This window comes from Blennius ocellaris, assembly GCF_963422515.1.
Source record: "Blennius ocellaris genome assembly, chromosome: 9".
In the NCBI taxonomy this organism is placed as follows: Eukaryota; Metazoa; Chordata; class Actinopteri; order Blenniiformes; family Blenniidae; genus Blennius; species Blennius ocellaris.
The window spans coordinates 23,924,350-23,944,736 of NC_137658.1; the positions used below are offsets into that span (position 1 = coordinate 23,924,350).

General features: G+C 41.2%; 1 protein-coding gene across 1 annotated transcript in view; it reads right to left on the reverse strand.

Annotated features, from left to right (window-relative positions):
* The window catches only part of htr4 (5-hydroxytryptamine receptor 4), a gene marked incomplete at its 3' end in the record, with an annotated part of 120,140 nt that extends 101,154 nt beyond the window's left edge, over positions 1 to 18,986 (reverse strand). Inside the window, exon 1 of the mRNA XM_080502130.1 lies at positions 18,916 to 18,986. Coding sequence (XP_080358256.1) covers positions 18,916 to 18,971 — 56 coding nt within the window. The 5' untranslated portion in view covers positions 18,972 to 18,986. The remainder of the gene's footprint in view (positions 1 to 18,915) is intronic.
* Between the last annotated feature and the right edge of the window lie 1,401 nt (positions 18,987 to 20,387).

The window sequence follows — 20,387 nt, forward strand, 5'->3', positions numbered from 1 at the left end:
ATAGGTTTAACCGCTTACAGGAACTTTCTACATTCTTCCAGAATGATTTAATTTCTGTGGAACCAACATCAAATAGTGTGATTGCTTAAAAAAATCCCCAGAATGTTGGAAGAGAAAGACGTTTTCTTTCTATTTTCTCCACCATCTTAATCTTTGTATTTGTTTGGTGTTTTTAACCTGTCATTACTAAGTAAATATTTGATCTGGAAATATATAAAAGCCACCGAGTGCGGGTAATATGGTTTATGTACTATTCTACCAAAACGAGTCAACAGCGATGAAAAGCAGTGTGTCAGAGAAAAACTTGCCAATTTCTCAACTCTACTCATTTCTTGCCCTGATCTAACAAATGAATGTTTTTCACAAAAGTGGCAGTATTTAAAACATTGTAAATGGCAATTATTGTCAAGAAGGATTGCTACAACTAAATAATCTGCTACCAAACATTCTCTTACTTCAAATTTTAGTAACGAATTCAATCATCATTTTTAATCCTTGACTTTCTCGCTCGATACTGCAAGGACAGTGCAAGGATGCAAACTGGAGAATGAGTTTAATTACACAGTACATATCCTTATTAAGTGGCATGCATCCTGTTCTATTTTTAATAAGGTTTCCTGGTCAGACTCAAATGTGGCTGTAAATCGTGAGACGTTGCTCAGAACGGGCTCTGCTTCAACATGCATTACCATTGAGTAGAGAAACCACTTGCACTTTTGACAGAGCATCTTGACGTTGGCCTGGTCGGGTCTGGTTTGACAGCAGCTCTCTGCTGCCTGATCCCTCCTGACACCCCGAACTGCCTCTCTCCTCCTCCTCCTCCTCCTCCTCCTCCTCAGCCACAGGCGAGTTGACACAGAGCCACCAAAATACCAAACAGGCGCTGAGCAGAAACAAACCTGGAGGATGCAAACGGTGCAGTGAAATGCCACGTTGCTGGCTCTCGGCCTGATTGAACATCACATCAGAAAAATGAGTGGTAAAATGAGAGGATAGAGGCAGATGCAGCCATCCTCACTGGCTCAGACACTTCCTCATACTAAAATGTGTTGTTTGATATATCAAATGACAACACATATGTTTTCATAAACAGGACACCAAACACTGCTGGACTCTGGTCCTCCACATTTATTCTAACCTTAAATGTAAAATAGCGTTTATAGATACAAGTACAGTAAGTACAGTTGTAAGTGATGGTGATACAAGCTAAAGCCACATAAATTACAACACTTTACATTAAGGACATTTGGGCAACAATCTTTTGTGAAATGTAACAAAAGACAGCAGCTTCATCTAGCATAAGAGCCAATGGTGAGCAGAGATAGAAAGCAGCTTTGCAGACCTTTAATCACTTTTACTTTCCACAAAAGCAAAAACTTATGAGATCAGACACTTTGACTGCAAAGTAATTTAATTATGGGAGTCACTTTAAGCATATTACTGCCAAACTTTACACGTGTAATTCCCAACACAGGCGGCATACAATAGCAGAGAATCAAGATTGGTATGAGCTTTTATAACTCCATCTCAAAGCATTAAAGGAGTCATATCACACAAGTTTTCAACACTTGGTTCTTATTGGTCCAAAAACATTGTATTCAAAGTTTTTTGCCCCAAAATCCAGCTTGTCCTTAATTTTCAGCCAGTTGAATATTTGATGTGCAATGGCAACCACATTCAGGGAGCTAGACTAGCTCTGCTCCACATGCCCGTCTTGGGAAGAAGAGGAAGTCACTACATTATGGAGAAATACTGTTCAACCAAACCAATAAGAACCAGAATGTGACCCAGAAGGAGAAGCTCCTGAAGACGTTGTGACTCTGCTGCTGTAGCAGGACGTTTCAGAAAGTTATTGAAACATATTGTGTGTCTAAATATGTTCATCAGCTGCACGGAATATTTTCTTTACAAGAAATATGCTGATTTAACAGCAAATAAATGACTGTTCAGACCAGCCTGAGTGACAAAGCACTTATTTAACTGTGTGCATGCCACACCGAGATCAGATCATTTAGTTATCGTCTACTACTGATTATAATTAGTAGCAGACAGGAGAATATCCTGAACCCCCATTTAATCATAGAAATAAATAAAAAGATCACCTCACAATTATCAAGGCCATACACAGACCTCAGACTCTGCAAAGCCTACATTTGATCCACAGTCTCTATCAGCACATCTTTGCAAACATGAACAATACCTGACAGTAAACAAAAAAAAAATTATGCAAACTAACCAGCCTGGCGCTTTGAAAAGTAATATTAAAGCATATAATTCAGAATATTTCATTTAACAGTCCACGCATTTGCAGTAGTCACAGATAGTTGGTCCAGATCCATGCTTTATTAGAAGTTTTGCGGCAAATCCAGCATTGTTCTGGCCAACGTTTAGAAAACACTCCTCCGTGAAGTGCCGGGAACAACCTCCAAATCTTTGGGAAGTCCAGTGACGTGCAGTCAGGGTAGACAGGATAGGCAGTCCCGACCCTAGGCTAAATTGAAATGAACTAAACACTCATTCTGGATACTTGTTTTAATTCTAATATAATTCATATCTGTTTTTACATTTTCAGCTTACAGTGCCTGTAGGTTTGAAAGTGTCAGCATTTTGTGCTTTTCATAGTCCAAATGACTCCTGGTACGGCAGAGAGGCTGCACAAGTCACTCACTACTGCACTGAGTTACTGTGATGACCACACCCCCTGAAGGCAGACTGCTGCTCTTCCTTTGCAGCTCATGTCCAGTGAATGGAGGTGTTTGTGCATGCGCAGTCAGTTTCACCATATCAAATCATTTACGCAAAAAGGCAGATCCTTATACTGCCTTTGGACGTAACTGTGATATGCTCAACACTATACATACGATCACAGTGCATTAGTGAATTTATACAGCGCTACTACGCTCTCTCGAGTGTTGGCGGGATAACAAGCAGGATGACAGCACGAGAGACGATAAAGTATTATCAACTTTCTTTTGAGGGAAAAAAACAGATTTTAAAAAATGGGAGACCAACACCCGAGCTACCAGACCTTCACAAAAGGAAGACAAGGTCTGGACAAATACGGGATGCAGTGAGTAGAACAACTTGCCCTGTGCCATAGCAAACATGAAAAATCAGTGGTCCATATACAGAGCCTGATTACTGTGAAAACATTTGGCCACAGCAGAATTGACCTGACTTTGGACGAGGAAGAGCTTGCTTTTTTTGGAAACAATGAAATTGAAAGTTTCTCAAACTGGGGAAATGACATTGAGCTGCTGCAGCAGCCAGGGTCGGGGACAACATGTTTGCCTTGAAGAACCAGCGCGAGTCGTTTGACTCATTCCATGATTGTTTTCTGTCGCGGTGCAACGCTATGAACTTGATTGACAGCAACACGCGCAGCAAGCAGCCGCCGCGGATGAAAGTTGTTTTACACCATCCTAGATAACATCAGCTTGCAAATGGAGGCACGATTCCAGAACCTGAGAAAACTTGATTTTCTGGCTTTAGTTGACTGTGAAAAGTTTGATGATCTGTCAGCCCACTTTGATGATGCAAAACTGCACAGTGAGGCTGGCAAGGAGGATGACAAGCATTTAGGTTTTGTGAGGCTAAAGGCTGATCTTATCAGACTATATAGCTCACAGGTGATTCAAAATGAAATCACCTCAACAACTGCTGGCTTTCCTGGTTGAAAATGACCTTGATCAGAGGCAATGAAAGTTGCTGTTGACCATTCCAGCCACCACAGCATTGGTAGATACGTCTTTTTCTGCCTTGAAATGCATAAAAACCTACGTCCGCAACAGGAGAGAGCAAGGAAGACTTTCCCCACTGGCTCTCATATCCATGGAGAAAGAGAAGCTCATATAGCTGAAGGCCAAGACAGCGGAATTTTACATGTCTGTGATCAACAAATTCTAATCTTCACACATAAGAAAAAAATCAAAATAAACCATTAAAAAAAAAAATCACATTTCTTGGGGGTGCTTTGGCTCTCCTCGGGGCAGCTGCAGCACACCGCTGCCTACGTTTTCATCCAGCTGTAAAGTTCTCCTGTTTCCCTCTCCTGATCTAATCCCTTCCACCAGCAGGGTGAACACCATCGCAAACCAAAACTGGACGACACAGAAATACAAACCCAAAACAGTGCTTCTGCGTCTTCCTCCTCCATATAATTAAGATGCACAAAAGGCTGCTGGCTCACTTGAAAATAACTGTGTGCAGAAAGATTAGTGTCCCGGGTTCGGCTGAGAGTGTCCACTCAACGTTAGACTTTTTTTGGGTGTATGTTTGCAACAAAGCCTTGATGTCATTCTGTATCCAGAAAAAGAAAGAAAGAAAGAAATTGTTTGTGGGGATGAAAAAGATACTCAAGTGTGTTAACGGTCAGAGAGCTACTTCAAGTTAACAGATTGTCTTATTCTGCTACTTGAAACAGAATTATTTCACTGCAAATGGTGTGAATGCGGCATTCTTTCTTTGCTTTTTCAAGCTGACATTGCTTTTTATCTTCTTTGAAACACTGAAACGCCAAGGTGTGTTCTGCAGGGAGATCTGCCACTTCCTCGACAAGTGCACATCGTCAGCGTGGTTAATGAAAAAGTGAACCAAGATGTTCTTCCGGCACTCAACGAAGGCGGACGCTTCTCTCTTCTCTCCTCTCCTCTCTCGTCTCCCCGGCTTGCTGCTTCCGTCTTGTACTGTCTCGTGTCAGAATCTAACAAAAGGCTCTCTTTACATCCCCATCCGAACCAAACCGGAACCGTGGAATTGATCAGCTGGCCTCTCAATGCAATCGACCAAATTTTTACGACACGACAATCGATCAAGGGAGAGCCCGCATGTCTCAATGAGACGTTTGCTGCCAGATACATGCTCGACTCCCGGGCGACCTGGAGGTCCTTGTGTTTGGCCATTCTTTCCATGGACAACATGGAGGAGGTCTACATATTTGGATTCAAGATAGCAGGTATGCTGCTGATTGGGGCTGGCGGCTTTTTGATCTATCGCAGAGTTGGGAGGCGGGCAGCTGCATTGGGAAGGCGGCCGATCGTCACTGAGGGACTGTGCTGAGCTCTGAACGCTCAGACTGATGTGATAAATGAACGCAAGAGTACGCAAGATGCAACTTTTGAACGGTTACGCGGAATTGTAACCACCTTGGAGAAATGCAGAGTCCGGCTGGAAGGCTAAAAAATGGCCACAATCTGGAGCAGCATGAAGACCAGAGAGTCTAAAGGTCGAGAAAAATATAAAGTCGTCCTGAACGAAAACAAATCTTATCTACATTCGGATTCTCTCAGACCACCAGTCGCCAAGGCTGATTGTTTTTCGATTCCTCCTGGGTGTGCTCTGCCCCCCCCCCCCCCGATAATTCCCCACACCTGGCCTTTTGTGAATTTGTCTCTGTTCAGGACTCAAGGCCTTCTCATAGCAACAGACGCTGCACCAACTGCAGAGATAAGTAAGAGTACGTTTCACCGTCTTCGCTGGCCCCATCCCCCCTCCGAAGCATTTTTTTTATATGAGGCTGTAATAAACTCATTTCCATAGGAAAGTATGAAATGTACGGATGTATGCACGTATTCTCTCAAAAGGCTTTGCAGACATCCATGTTGATCCTTTGCTGTGTTTTGAGCGTAAAATACGTCCAAACAGCGACGTGTTGTCATGGAAACTTGGATAGCCAAAACACTACTTCTGTAGCCTCCTCGCTGGCTGCAAACTGTGCAATGGATTTCCTGACTCTGCGATATAAAATGCAACTTTTTAAAAGCGGCTCCCAATGGAAACGGGAGAAAACACACCTATTCGAAAACACCGACTCTGTCGGCACCATAGTTCTGCTGTACATGTGTGAGACTGCAACAGCGGCCTCCAGAGCAGCATGACTTCCAGTCCATATTCTCCTGGGACTTGGTAGTTATGAGTCACCTGTAGCAATCCAACTTCATTGTGTATCCATACGAATGTCTGTGTACTTGACATTGTTATAACATATATGTTGTATGTGTGTGTAGTTTCATTACAAAAACCGACAACAGCACCCACAAGTGGTCTAACATGAAAACTACCTTGTTCCCAGCGTTTCTGTCTTTCTGTGTAAACTGTCAAATGAAAATCATATCCAACTTTATTTGTAGAGCACTTTTCATACAAACAAAAAAATGCAACACAAAGTACTTCACATGAATAAAAAAAATAAAATATCATTGTGTAAACACAAAACTTTTCTGAAAAAAGCAAAAGCAAAAATTCTGTGTTTTCACTTGAATTTTTGTGTGAGTGGGTTGAATGTCGATAGTAACTTGAGCCCCGTCTCCACCGCACACAAGTGCCGGGACGGAGCGGAGCGGTATGGAGCAGTTCGGAAGCACTAACCCCGACCGTGTCGAGGTTAGTGCCCAAATTTTGGGCCGTGTCTCCACTGCAGAGAGGACCTTGAAAAGTGGGCGGGGCTTATGAGCTCCGCAGAAATGTGACATTATAACAGAAAAGAACGTCGTCAGATGTAGATCTTATGAATCCTCTGTTGTTGTTTACATTCTCCACTTTGCACTGTTATTTTTTGCAGCGGAAAAAAAAAAAAGTTACTTTTTGCAGCAGTCAATTTTTGCAGTGGAGAGCTGCAGCCGCAACTTCCGTGTTTGTTTTGAGAGAGCGAGTTGCTCGGCCACTTGCCGGGCGACGTGCCCCGCACTGAGCGCTCGGGTGCGGGGCAAGTGGCCGGAGCGTTCCCCCCGGTTGGCTGAGGCACAGACACGGGAGTCTGAGCTTTCTGCAGGAGGTTCTCCACTCCGGCGCCTCCGTGTTCCGGCAGCACAGCGCCGGAACACGGAGGCGCCGAGCTCCGAGCAGCCGAGCTCCTTTTCATCGCTTCCGCGGTCTGTCCCCGCGATAAAGCGCCACTGACCGCGGCTGAACAGAACGCTGACCGCCTCTGGAAAGCGGAGCTGCCGGAGCGCTGTCAGCGCCGGAGACGAAAGCTCCAGACTCCGGTGTCACGGACGCGCATCCACGCCACGGCGAGCGCTATGCTGCAAACAGAAAACTCCAACGCGATGCAAAGTCCCTCCCCCCGGTCTCCCCCTGCCTCAAGTCCGCTCTTTCACAACAAACACTAAAGTTGAGCAGCAAAGAAAAGAAAATGAAAATAAAAACAACCAGTGCACAGCTGACCACACTGACAGCAGAGGCTTCATCCAGCCGGCACATAAAAATATTGAGGGCGTGTAGTAAATCACTGACCAATCAGCAGACAGCAGCTCAACCTCAGACCCGTTCCATGGTCCCCGGCACCCCAACGGATGGGTAGCGGAAAAGCGGTCGCCTTTGGAGCGGTCTGGAGCGGTTTAGACTGCATTACATGTCGTGAGACGCGAGCCGGAGCGGTTTAAACCCGTCTAGGCTGGTACTTTCTGTGCGGTGGAGACGGGGCTTTTCATTCTACGTGTCTGTTGATGGCGATCCTCAGTGTGTCCCGTTAGGGGGTCTTCAAATCCTGGCCTCGAGAGCCAGTGTCCCGCAAGTTTTAGGTCTTTCACAGGTGCAACACACTTGAATGCAATAAGGGGCTTGTTATCGGGCTTTTTTTTACAAGCTTGATTATCGCCTCAACATTAGATTGAGGTTTTCTGGAGCTGGGAGAGCTAAAACATGCAGGACACTGGCTCTGGAGCCCCAGATTTGAAGACTCCTGCATAAGTAGATCAGCTCCCTCATATTTGCTCCCACTTTCATGTGGACACAGCTTTAGTCCATCAGGCCTCAAGAATCAACGTTTTGGATGAGATACCACACTATGAGACGTTTGCCTACGAGCTGATGGAAAACTTTTTTTTGTAACGCTATGCGATGTTCTTTAATAAGGAAACATCAATGAGCAGGAGGAGGTGCTGGAGGCTGAACCACGACAAGAAGCCAGGCAGCGATATCAGTGACAGGTGGGATAAATCACCTTGTCAGGCGTGAATTCAAACGGGTTGGAAACACTGTATAATGGAGCGCTCTACCCAGCCAACACACACACACACACACACACACACACACACACACACACACGCACACACACACTGCAGATTCCTCTCCATCTGTGAGGATAACAGATTCGGGAGCCTGACAGATTTGGAGTTTTATCACTTGAGTTTTTGACAGCGTCGTTAAGACGACTTCAGTTCCCAGATACGATCCTGTCTGAGTTGAGTGAAAGCCTCGGCATCTTGTTTCTTTGTTGTTGATCTTTTCTCAGGCCCACAGTTATGTGTGTGTGTGTGTGTGTGTGTGTGTGTGTGTGTGTGTGTGTGTGTGTGTGTGTGTGTGTGTGTGTGTGTGTGTGTGTGTGTGTGTGTGTGTGTGTGTGTGTGTGTGTGTGTGTGTGTGTGCACGCTCTGCTTCATGCATCAGAAAGAAGTTTTTATATGAATGGTGGATTTCCTATTGAGATTACGTAAGCAGTTGCTGAATGAATTATTCAAGTCTGAAAGAAAATGACGGCACTCTGATTCAGAGTACAGATCTGGCAGCGAACGCAAAGACTCCAAACGACATGAGTGGAGTATGAATCGATAGATACAGAAACAATAAAAGAAACAAGTTGAGTGGTGCATGATGAAGAATCAACAACAGACTCCGGTGGTTTGAGGTTACAGATGATAAATGGGTCTTTGAGCACCCCGGACAAAATAAAATAGTACTGGTCACATCTTTAGATTTCAAATGATGGAGAGATTATTAGTATTCTATTTCATGATGACTCTGATGCATCATTTCTGGTGTCGCACGCCTTGTCTTGTCCTTCATCTTATCATCTTTTCACTGATGTGTGAAGTACGTTCGGTTGCACTTACCTGCATGAAATTTACAGTACAAACAGAGTTAAATTGATTCTTCATGTTCCCCAGACAAGCAGCTCACTTATGGCCACAGAAGCATGACCATGGCTTTTTGTTGACATATGTACTGGAACAACATGAGAGGGCAGGGGCAACTTGTTCCTGCTGAGCTTTATGTTTGAGTTCACACTTTCGAAGACTGAACTATCCTGTTGAAACCAGCCATGCAGAAAACCGGATCTGTCACAAGACACCGTAGGTGATGCGCAAAGTGAAAGCAAACAGCCAAGTATGGAAGGAAATCTGATTCCAGGAGAGGAAAGAGAAGCCGACTGCTATCTGATCGCTCCGAGTCTGACTGGCTGCGTCATATTGACTGATTGTTCCAAGTCAGGGTTCCTGTTCCGGGATGATAGCGTTTACTGGTCACATATAAATCTGTGACATGAGATACTGCCTTGCAGGATCATGTTTGACATACAGAGTTTAAGTCGAAGAAAAAGTAAGGTAGTGTCACACAAAAGAGACTTGTGTTTTCTTTGTGTGATGAGATGAGATACATTGCACTATCTTCAATAATTTTTAATGAAATCCAAGATGTATTCAACTGGACATGGTCAGAATGTTACGGCTGATCTGTGTAACAAAACATAAGAGCAGTTTACAATAAAGGACACATTATTCCATAATGATGCAAATGGAAGAAAACAAGCAGCATACAATATGTAGAAAGATTAATTGATATGGTGGCTGGGAAACTTTGAATCTCTGAACTGTGACCTGATTTAGGTGGAGAAAGTGAAGCTCATCTCGTATCCCCACTCTCATTTCCATCATTCTGTGTATGCATGAGGAATCACCCCAAACTCCCGGAATTCTCCCACTGCTTCCAGTGTGTGTATGAACCGGATGGGGTTCAATGCAAAAGATAATTTCCCGAAGGAGACCAATGAAATGACTTCATTCATCTCAATTTTAGATCAGAAAATTAGACGACGTGCAAGAACCATGCAATTTTTCATGGACTCTTCAAGTTTCAGTCTGTGTTAGGGAGTGGTCACCATCTCCACCACACAGCAAGAAACAGGTGCACTTCTGAGTCAATGTCTATAAAATTGAATGTAGGAGTGAATGCATGTGAGCGTGTACGTCTGTTTTTTCCGGTGTGTCCCATGCCTATCGTGCGCTGCCAGCTGCAATTGGCTCCTGTTCTCAGCCTTTCAGCAGCGCCAGCTTAGGCAGATTCTGGAAGAATATACAGACGATTCTGTAATTCAAACAAGAACCGCAAGATAGATTCAAAACTTGAATCAAGATAGAAACTTCTTTAAAAACCTTTTGGAGTAATACAAGTCACAGTTGTCACTCCTCCATCTTCCAATCCACCAAGTTTTGCTGATGCCCTGGATTGTTGCTCTTGGTGACATCTTGAAGGATCCTCCACATCTCAACTTTTTCTTTTTTTTCTTCTTTTGTTTTGCATCTTTATCATTCCGTCAGTGTTGAATTGTAAAGATGTACAAGCAAGCTAATGAGCCCCACTCTAACTTTCATACGCTCTCTCTCACTCCGCACTATACAGAAATAATACAGAAATATGGAAACCTTTGCAGAACAAACACAGACCATGCACTTACACACATACAGTATATCCATGTCTTTGTACCATGGCATATAGAGTCCACAGCATGTGCAGCATCTATCTATCTTCCCTACGGCTTTGTTTAACAGAGGGTGGCAGGACGCTGGCGCTGAGCCGGGCCAACTATGGACAAAGACAGGATGTACTGTACTCTGGACGGGTTAGAAGCCCACCACAATGAAAACACAGAGACACATTAAAGTTCCTGTACTAGAACAGACACATTTAGGACTCAGTTTTAGTTTTTGATGTCCAGCTCTAATGCGTTGTCACGACCTTTCTCAATTAAGTTCCTCACTACACGTATTTCCAGCATTTAAAGTCCGCAGATCATCTCCGGGTTTGTTGATATCTTGTGGTCATGGGAGCTCCGGAAGATTCCTGAGGCATCGTGTCACAAGTTCCTGTTCGATAAACGATCCGTTTCACAACATTTAAGGCTTCTCTCATACTACTCTCAAGACTTTGTTTGAGAAAGTCTGGCTATTTTTGGACTGAATTGGTCAAATATTGATATTTTCACTTCACATCTTTGATATCCCAGAAACCCTTGCAGCAGGTTTCTGAATATGTGAAACATAAACACAGTTTAATGGCTACAAATTCTGGTTTGTTTGTAAACATATGGACTTTGCTGTGATGGATTTGGGAAACTGCAGGTTGTAAAATATTGACAATGAGTGGTAATGGTCTGGTTTGGGTATATTGGTTTATTCTCTGATCTTGTGAGGTCAGATAATAAATTGTGAGTGAAACCTTTTATGGGAAATATATGTTAAAGATTTTGTGAGTTGTTACTTTAACATTCACACCGACGCACAATTTCTGTGTCATGAATTACCTTCAAATACTTGTGAAGCTGCAGCTTCACATACAGAGGTAACATTGACGAATAAGATAGTTAGATAAAAGGCCTATCTATGCATAGCTACATCATAGTCATATATTACATAACTAAGTGGCATCCATGCATTATGTGTTGTAAAATATATACGATATAAAAATGCCTCATCCAACCCTATTGAAATTGAGGTTGAGTCGTTTTTTTCTTTTAAATGGAAAATGGTACCATGTATCAAACCTTTCTTTAAATGTAAGCAAATGGAACACATGTGTATGTTCTCATTAATGAATATAGACATTTTTTAAATAATGATAAAGTTTTATGTTCAGACATTCTTTTCATTAGATTAATATAATGTTGAAATGTGCAGGATGAAAACATACTGTATGGCATGAGCACTGTAGGGACCAGAGGCTGTGCAACATGGGATTACATCTTAAAACCCATGTGGCAAAGGGTAATTACCATGGATTACATATCTATACCATAGATACATATGTGCCAACACAAATGTGAGAATATATAATTTACATAAGTGATGCTGTGCATCATGTGAGTTTGATGTGTCAAACATGTTTCTCCCTCCTGGTGCAAGATGCCAATGTCTCCAGCAAATAAGAAAATATAGACAAAGCTGCTATGTTGGCATTAAAAAATGGCTTTAATGCACATTTTCTCTTATTTCATGCCGGTATTTGTGATTAGTGTCTCCAGAGGATGATTGCCAAACCTCAGAAGTAAGAGGCAAGGAAAGGATTGGAGCACCAAGTGAACTTTCGTGAGTTTTTCACACTGACCTGTAGCTTTAGTGGATTATCAGACAAGATGGAATCTCCTAAAATAGATTTGACCGAAATAGCATGCAAACGTAGTTTTATTCTGTTCAAATCTGAGGATGAGTTTACAAGTTTACTTCATTAACAACAACCTCTCATGTGATTTAAGAGACCAGAGGATGAACTAATTTGGATCGGCTTCCAAAGACACTGGTTTGATTAAAGCATGAACATGGTTTGGCAAATATTTCTTGTTTTTCTTAGGTTTATATTCCTTACTTTGTTCTCTGTTTCCTCTCCTTGAAGTTCTTATGTTTGCTATTTTATTTTCAGTACGATTCTTTGAACAACACTTCCTTTTCATTTTTTTATTTTTTTATATATTTCAGACATCCTTAAAATCAATATCAAGTCAACACCAGATAACCAAAGGTTTTTATCCACACAAACAGTGAATAATTACAGCAGAATAATATAATATAATTAGGTAAAGTGTCCCAAAAGTAGAAAGCAGTAAAACTAATTAAATCCCACCCCTTGTCCATAAATAAGGTACAGTAGGTCCTGTGAGGAGTGGACACTCTGTACTGGGCGTCACTGTGCACAGACACATATTTAACTGTTAACACACCGTAATGAGCGACAACCTGCCGAACACGGACAACGGACAGGTTTCCCTGGCAAATTTAACACTAAAATGGCCAAAAACTGGACCCGATTATTGGAACATTCAGACGTGGTTTCAAGATGTTAGTTTTTAGATCTGAATAATCGTCGCTTCACCGCAGCACAGTGCCGCACGGTGAAGCTCCTCTCTGTCAACCCTTCCATGATTTCCACATTCCATGTGGATTGTGTAATGTAGATTGTGCGCGGGATGCGAGTGCTACACGATTGCGTCCATACTACACTCCAGGTTCACTTCCATAACGTTCCGTAACGCAACATAACGATCCGAAACTATCTCCACTTCTGCTGTCTGGCGTTCTCCACCTTTCCTCAAGTAGTTTGTTTTTCACTTCAGGAATTCTGACTCATCTGGCTTTTTATTTGCTTTTAATTTGTGATCATTCAGATGGGGAGACGGAAGATCTCGTCACACAAGCGTCCAGAAGCTCTGGAGCACGAGCAGTCAGCGTGCACAGATCGTGTGTTCCACCACAGAGTGTCTGAGCCCAGCGTACAGGGTGGATGACGGTTTTGACGTCAGTCGTACTCTGCACACATGAAAGTTTCACAGTCCCTTGACGGTAGAGAACATAAGGCCCGTGGGCCAAAACCGACAAGTCCCACCAATCTGGTCCCACCAAGCAAGGAGGTTATTCAGGATTTATGCAAGTATTTTGGGGGCATTTCATTGTATTTCACACCAGAATTATTTCATTAGAATTGATGTTGAAATTGTAATTATTTTAATAGAGACAATTTCTTTCCATACACTGTGACCACAACAAAGAACACCTTTTAAGTGTAAATTTAAAGGTTATTATATCAATATTTTACCAGTCTGGTCACTCAGGATGAAACTGGACTGTATGTGGTCCCTGAAGTACATGAAATCTTATTTAATAATTATTTTGTATACATCTTATATGCATGTGTATATATGTATTTATATTATATACGTGTCTTATTGGTTCAGTGGCATGCTTTTAAATAATCATAACATATTTGATGTTTGGTTCATTCAATATCAGCTAATCCACACATGTCGAACTCCGGTCCTCGAGGGCCGCGGCCCTGCACAATTTGGGCGTGTCCCTGCTTCCACACAGCTGATGGTAATGAGCAGCTCGTTATCTGGCCTTGTGCTGAACTTGGTGATGAAGCATCGGGACATTCAGGGGAGGGAGACGTGGAAAACGTGCAGACCTTCAGCCCTCGAGGATCTGAGTTTGACACCCCTGAACTAATCCGACAATATCCAACAACAAATATCCTACAATTTGTCCTTGTGACCTGTCCCTCCAAAGAGAGGACACCTGTCTTCACGGGACACTCTCCCGAGGATTTGAAGGCGTCCCTACATCAGAGGTTTTACTGTATACACACATGTAGAAATACACAGTATTTAGGCACATAAGCTCACACTCCTTCTGCTTTATGCTGTTTAAAAATCATCTATTTACATTTTTTTAACTGTTTGGCTGAGAGTTGTTTCATCATCTTTTTTAAATACCATCGTGAACAAAATAACAAACCAAATATACACTCAAATTTTGTTATTTTTCAAGCTTTGATCTTGAACTGCTTGACACAAATAAGCACATCCTTAATGTTCTACTGACACACGTGTAAAATGTCTGTCAACAGCACCTTGAAAGTGTGTGTCAATGGACCAAATAAACACTTGTTCTAACAGGTATGAAACCACACCAATCCACATTTGTGTCTGTTCTATATGTGTATGTAAGCTGCAGCGCGGGCCAACAAGGCCTACCTCATGAATCACACTTGCTTTTCATCAAGGCTGACAAAGACAGCCGTCAAACAGACAAGGACTCCAATCATGTGATCGCAGTAGAAAACTGGGTCACGTAGGATCCTTCTGTAAACCAGCTTGTTTAAGGGCCCGTCCACACAACGGCACCATTTCGTGTAACTGCATCGTTTTTGTCTGTTCATTCACACAGCGCAACGTTTTAGGAGCCTAAAGATTGTTGTTGTTTTTTAAACGGGTTCCAGAGTGGACACATTTGAAAATGTCACTTCATCTTTGGTGTATTGACAGGCAAGACGGACATAAGCTGAAAACAAGAACAACTGGAAGAAAAACAATCATTTTGGCTCCTGTGGATGCCAACGTAGGCCCCGCCCACTCAGAGTACAGATACAGATTCAGATCATTTAGATGGTTGAACAGATACAGATAGTGGTGTACTCGCTCATCCCTACTGACAATACATGGATGATGCATTTAGGTGCATCATGTAACTCTGAACTCTGTGGCTGCGCTCCAGGCCCAACAATTTTCTAGTGGTATCACTGCAGCATTTTTTTTTCACAATCACACACTAAAATCACACCGAATTATAATATTGCTGTCGAGGCAGATTTGTATAAACTCCAATAGTTTTCAGTAAACTGAACCACATTCTTGTTCTACACGGCCCCAAGTTCCTCTGCGTCAATTTTCAAATGGACTCACTGCAGCTTTTTTTTCCACAATTACACGCTTAAATTACACCCAATACATGTAATGATGTACAGGCTGATAAAAAAAAAGAAAGTCCCCACAGGGACAATAAAAGTACATCTTAACTTATTCAGGGTGGTGTGTAGAGACATCCACTCATCTCTCTCTCTTTCTCTCTCTCATTCGTTCCTTTTATTTTTTGGGGTGGAATTATTAAAAGTCGCCCAATATTTAAATAAATATGCAATTACTTACAACATGTACTTGTTGTTTTTAATCTCACACGACTATAATAAAGCAGCCGGTGGATCAACACGCTGCCACTGACCACCTGCCGTACAAAATGTCTGTACGCCACTGAATATTATGTTCTTGTCCCATATTTGTATGAGAGACTGACGGCGTGTCACCAAGGGGAGTACCGGCGCTTATCTTTTACCACTTAAAGCACCGCTTGTAATGACTGCAGCCTGTCAAGTTAATCAATATAAATAACCTTACATTGTTGTTACATTTACAGCCTTTGCTTCTTCTCACAACACATGAAGCGTAATTTACTTTTATTAAAATGCATAGATCTTCATCCTGAGACATAAATATTGATGCAAGCCATAATAAAGACACAGGTTAAACAACAGCTCTATCTATAGAAAGATGGATTGTGATGGCTTACTTTTGATTTCATTTGTTTGCTGCCATTGCTCACTGCTACATTTTTTTATTCTTTGTGCATCTAAAATAAAAGTGTTTCCCGACATTGCAAAATTAAACCTTTGAGGTATGAATGCCTGGTATGATTCATGTTGTGTGCTCAGTGTGATTGAAATATTACTATTCATACAATCATCATGTAAAAACAAGTCTGATCAGATTGTTCCTGATAAAGTGCATTGAAATACAAAGCCTTGATCAAATTACAGCTAATTAATCACAGTGCCTTCAAAATGTGGAATTATTTCTTTGTAGCATTTGCAATGATAGTGCTAAATTACTTGGAGTCTACAAACAAACATGATCGTAGTGAAGACACATAGTGAAGACACATAGTGAAGACATTTTGGCTTTGTTGAGCTTTGCACCATTGCTTCCTGTGTGAAGAACAATGTGCACCTCAATTACATACTACTCATATATGTTGTGTTTAGTAAAAGAAAAGGCCACCGATCTGTAGAACAGGGCCGGATAACAGCCAACAAACCTTGTCACTGTTATATGTCTTCCACAGGTGCAAGTAAATGAAGGCACCAGTTGTTTGCATGGATGTCACAATGTCTGATCGAATGCATTGTGCTCGGAGAAGCAGAGTTCAAAAACACCAGGTGAAAAATAACCCTAAATAAAACATAGTTTATAGTCTATTAACAAAGGCTCACTCCTAATCAGATTTCTGACTGTAATATATAAGTACAGTTTGGTACTGTGACTTTAAGAGACACCTGCACAATGCATTGTGGGATGCGCTGTTGCCCATGTATTCAGTATTCATTCTACAGTTCAGGAGTGAACCACAAGAAAAGCCACCACTCGTCTCGCATCATGTTTTACGTCTTATAAGCTAAGACAAAGACATTACACCGACCATAAAGCAAATTGAGCCATTCCAAACAGAAAGGCTTGTTTTTAACCAGAAAGAAATGTGATTCTCTTGCAGGTTCAGCTTTTACTGTAGGTCTAATGTCCATCTGCATCTCTTTCAGGCAATTCATTTGATCACTTTTACATTTTTTTAAGTCATTATGTAGCTCAAATTAGGCAAAAAAAAACTGTTGCGGAAATTGAAGGAAAATCTCGAGACTGGGTGTTCACTAAGCACAGGGAACTACAAAAAAAAACCAATTATATATAATATCAATACTATATATAAAAAAAAAAAACAACCAACAGTTTCTGCAAAATCCGTGTTTTAATCAAACCAACAAGCCTGAGGCTGCGGTAGCGAGTGAGGAAGCAGGCAGTGCAGAAGTAATATTCTCACTTTGTCTATTGTTTCCTCTGCTGAACTAAATACGCAAAGAGAAAACCTCCCCTGCAAGCAAGAGCTTGTGTCTGATCTCCAGACAATTGAGGCTGAGTTTTGCACAGCGCCAGTCCCCAGAGCAACAATGAACGAAAACATGGATGCTGCAGATTCAGGACGGCGTGCAGCCGCTCTGACAGCTAATCTTTAATGTGAAACTGGCTTGATTTTCTTATTTTTAAAGGAGAACTGTCACAAACTGAACGTCTATTTTTGGAGTATGCTTCAGAAACCACTGGAACCCATTCATATGATGATTAGATGATTAGTCCAGTGAGCATGATCATGATCTGAAGACTACGCATACTACACATTTCAAATTGACATTTTGAGGCACACCTTCTGATGAATGGTATTAACAAACTGAGGAAAACTGCAAAGACATGCCAGATCTCATACGTTACTACGCAAGGACCGATGACGTGGCTCTGCGAGTTTCACTCACCTCCGAAGAGGACAGATACTCGGAGTTTCCTGCGTTTCATTTGTCACCCATCTGTTTATAAACAGCACTCAGGAAATCCACTCCAGAGGACATTCAGAGGACTTCAAATACCTCGGAGCATATGTGCAAAATTAGGTGAAAGACGTGATGCAGAAGGGGAAATGTTCAAACACTCACTCGGAAATATGTAAACACGAAGCCTGACATTAGGTGGTACTGAACAACATAATATAATTCGTTTTAAGAGAGAACTCTTGTCAGGTGGCATGCAAATTTATTGCATTAAGTGAACTATGTGAATGCTAAGAGTACAGCTTGAATAGACTTCCTGTCTCACGGACTTGTTCTCCGAGAAAAAGGTCCAAAGACGCAGTTAGAGAACCACGACGAGCCTTGTGGCTAAAGGCAAGGCACCTTAAATAACTTGTTGTTTAGCCATTAACATTATAAATGTGGAAAAAAAAAACCTGAAAAGGTGCTTGAGAATTAAAAAAAAACACAATCATTCATGAATCTTCTCATATGTTTGAGTTCAGGTCACATTGGTACAGAAAATTTTAAAAAAGGAATGAGAGGAAGTCGTTCAGGGTCTGTTTGGACTTCAGGTAAGAATCAATGGTAAAATCAAGCATTTGGAGAAACCAAACATCCATTGCTATTAATTTGTAGCCATGAACACTTTAATCCCGTCATTATATCTGAACAACACATGAACTATCATCATTACAAAAAAAATATATTTTGTTGGTAGATATATATTATTTATTCAACTGTCTACCAAAATGTTCCTTCTTGTGTTGAATACTGAGACGTGATCGATTACAAAGCCTCTGATTAATTATACATTTTGATCGAGTCCCACAATGATAGACAAACTCAAAACACCACTTCCTAAACACTGCCGGGTCCTAAGAGTTATTGTGTTATGAGGATAAAATAAGAGTTTGTTAAATATGATGATTCCAGCACATTCAGACTTGTACAGAGCTTTTGCTCACATATGGTTTCATTATTTCCCAGACGTTTTTTTTCCAAGTTCAAAAGAACAATGAGAGAAACTTTGCAACACAAAGGAGAAAAAGACCTGTGTTGTAATATCATGAGGGGTTTTTATGCATTGTCATCAGTTCAATGACAATCTGCGGGCTTGTGCTGTTTATTCAACAGTGTGACTATCATCAGGAAGTGCTAAATCACAAACGCAGTGATTATTAAACATTGAAGCTGATTAATTCTCACCTCTCACTGACAACCTCCTCCATCACCGGCATCTGGCCCGCAGCGCTGACATTCATGTAACCATAAATGCAGAGAGTCCCTGCAGACACAAGACGACAATTAAGGAATTGACACAATCTTCTGTGTTATTAAAGGGTAAACTTTTAATGACATCAAACAATTGGTGGCATTAAGGTAGATTGCATTAACATAAACCTGCTGGACTGAATTGAACTCACGCACATGCAATAATTTCATGCCACATTTAAAAGTCCGCTGAGGTTCGACCAGACACCGTGTGCAGGATTAGATTTGGAGGCCAAGTAAGTTTTTGATGAAAATATATGTTAAATGAACTGTCCTTTTCTGCTGAATTTCACCATCTTCCATCCTGAAACCAGACAAAAACTGAACTGGAAATGTTCATAAATCAGCTGTTTCACCTATCAATTCTTATTTAAGAAACTTTAATTGTCGTTTATACAACAACATTTTCAAGTTAACGGAAAATGCAACTTTTTGAAACGCTCTGACTCTGTGAAAACATGGCAAAAAACTTAACTTTTTGTGGAAACGCTACATCATGTAGTAAATAGTCCTCCTGCACATGCTCAGGAGATGAACAATAAGAACAAAGTTTTCCTGGGACTTGGAAGTTTTAATGTAGAGAATCATCCAACTACCTCGTCGTTTTCAACACCTTCCTGTGTAAAGGCGAAACATTTCTGAAATGAAGACACTAAAACCAATAATTTTCACTTGGAAAGTGATCAATGGAACTTCTTAGATATTTTAAGGCCCTGTTTAATCACATAATTTCAAATTAATTCATATTTAAAGCACTTTTGGACACTTGCATTTGGGCATTTTATTTTATTTCATGTTTCCTTTAATACGTTGTTTCATAATTTGCTAACATATTGCTTCTTTTAATCAAAAGGCCTTGTTATTCTAAGTATTATTATTGCAACAATAGTAATACTAAGAATAAGAATAACCTAGGAAGATGACACAAAATAAATAAGTGAATACAATAAATAAATAATGCCTCTCTATTCATATTTAAATTGAGCAGAAAACTGATAATTGTAGACTCTGCAGCTGCACATGTGAAATGATGTTCAGGTGGGACGCAGAGAAGGTGGGTAGTAAATGTCAACATAGCGGGGGCTCAGTGATAAACCGAGGAGGGTTGTGACCTGCACATTTACCCACCTAATAAAATGCATTATGTTTCCTGGCAAACAAGCAGCTGTCAGCGAAAGTTCATCATGTGGACATTTAAAGGTGGCAGTTCTTCACACAAATCCAATGAGAGAAAGAAAAGGTTCTCCTAATATCTGTTATCAAGAGCAAGAAAAGTGACATAACTGGAGGCTGTTGATAATTATTGGATTATTTTGTACTATGCAGAGTATATATGCTATATACTAAGTGTATGTATGTGTATATATGTGAAAAAGACTGCAAATAAGTTTTTTTCTTTTTTTGCA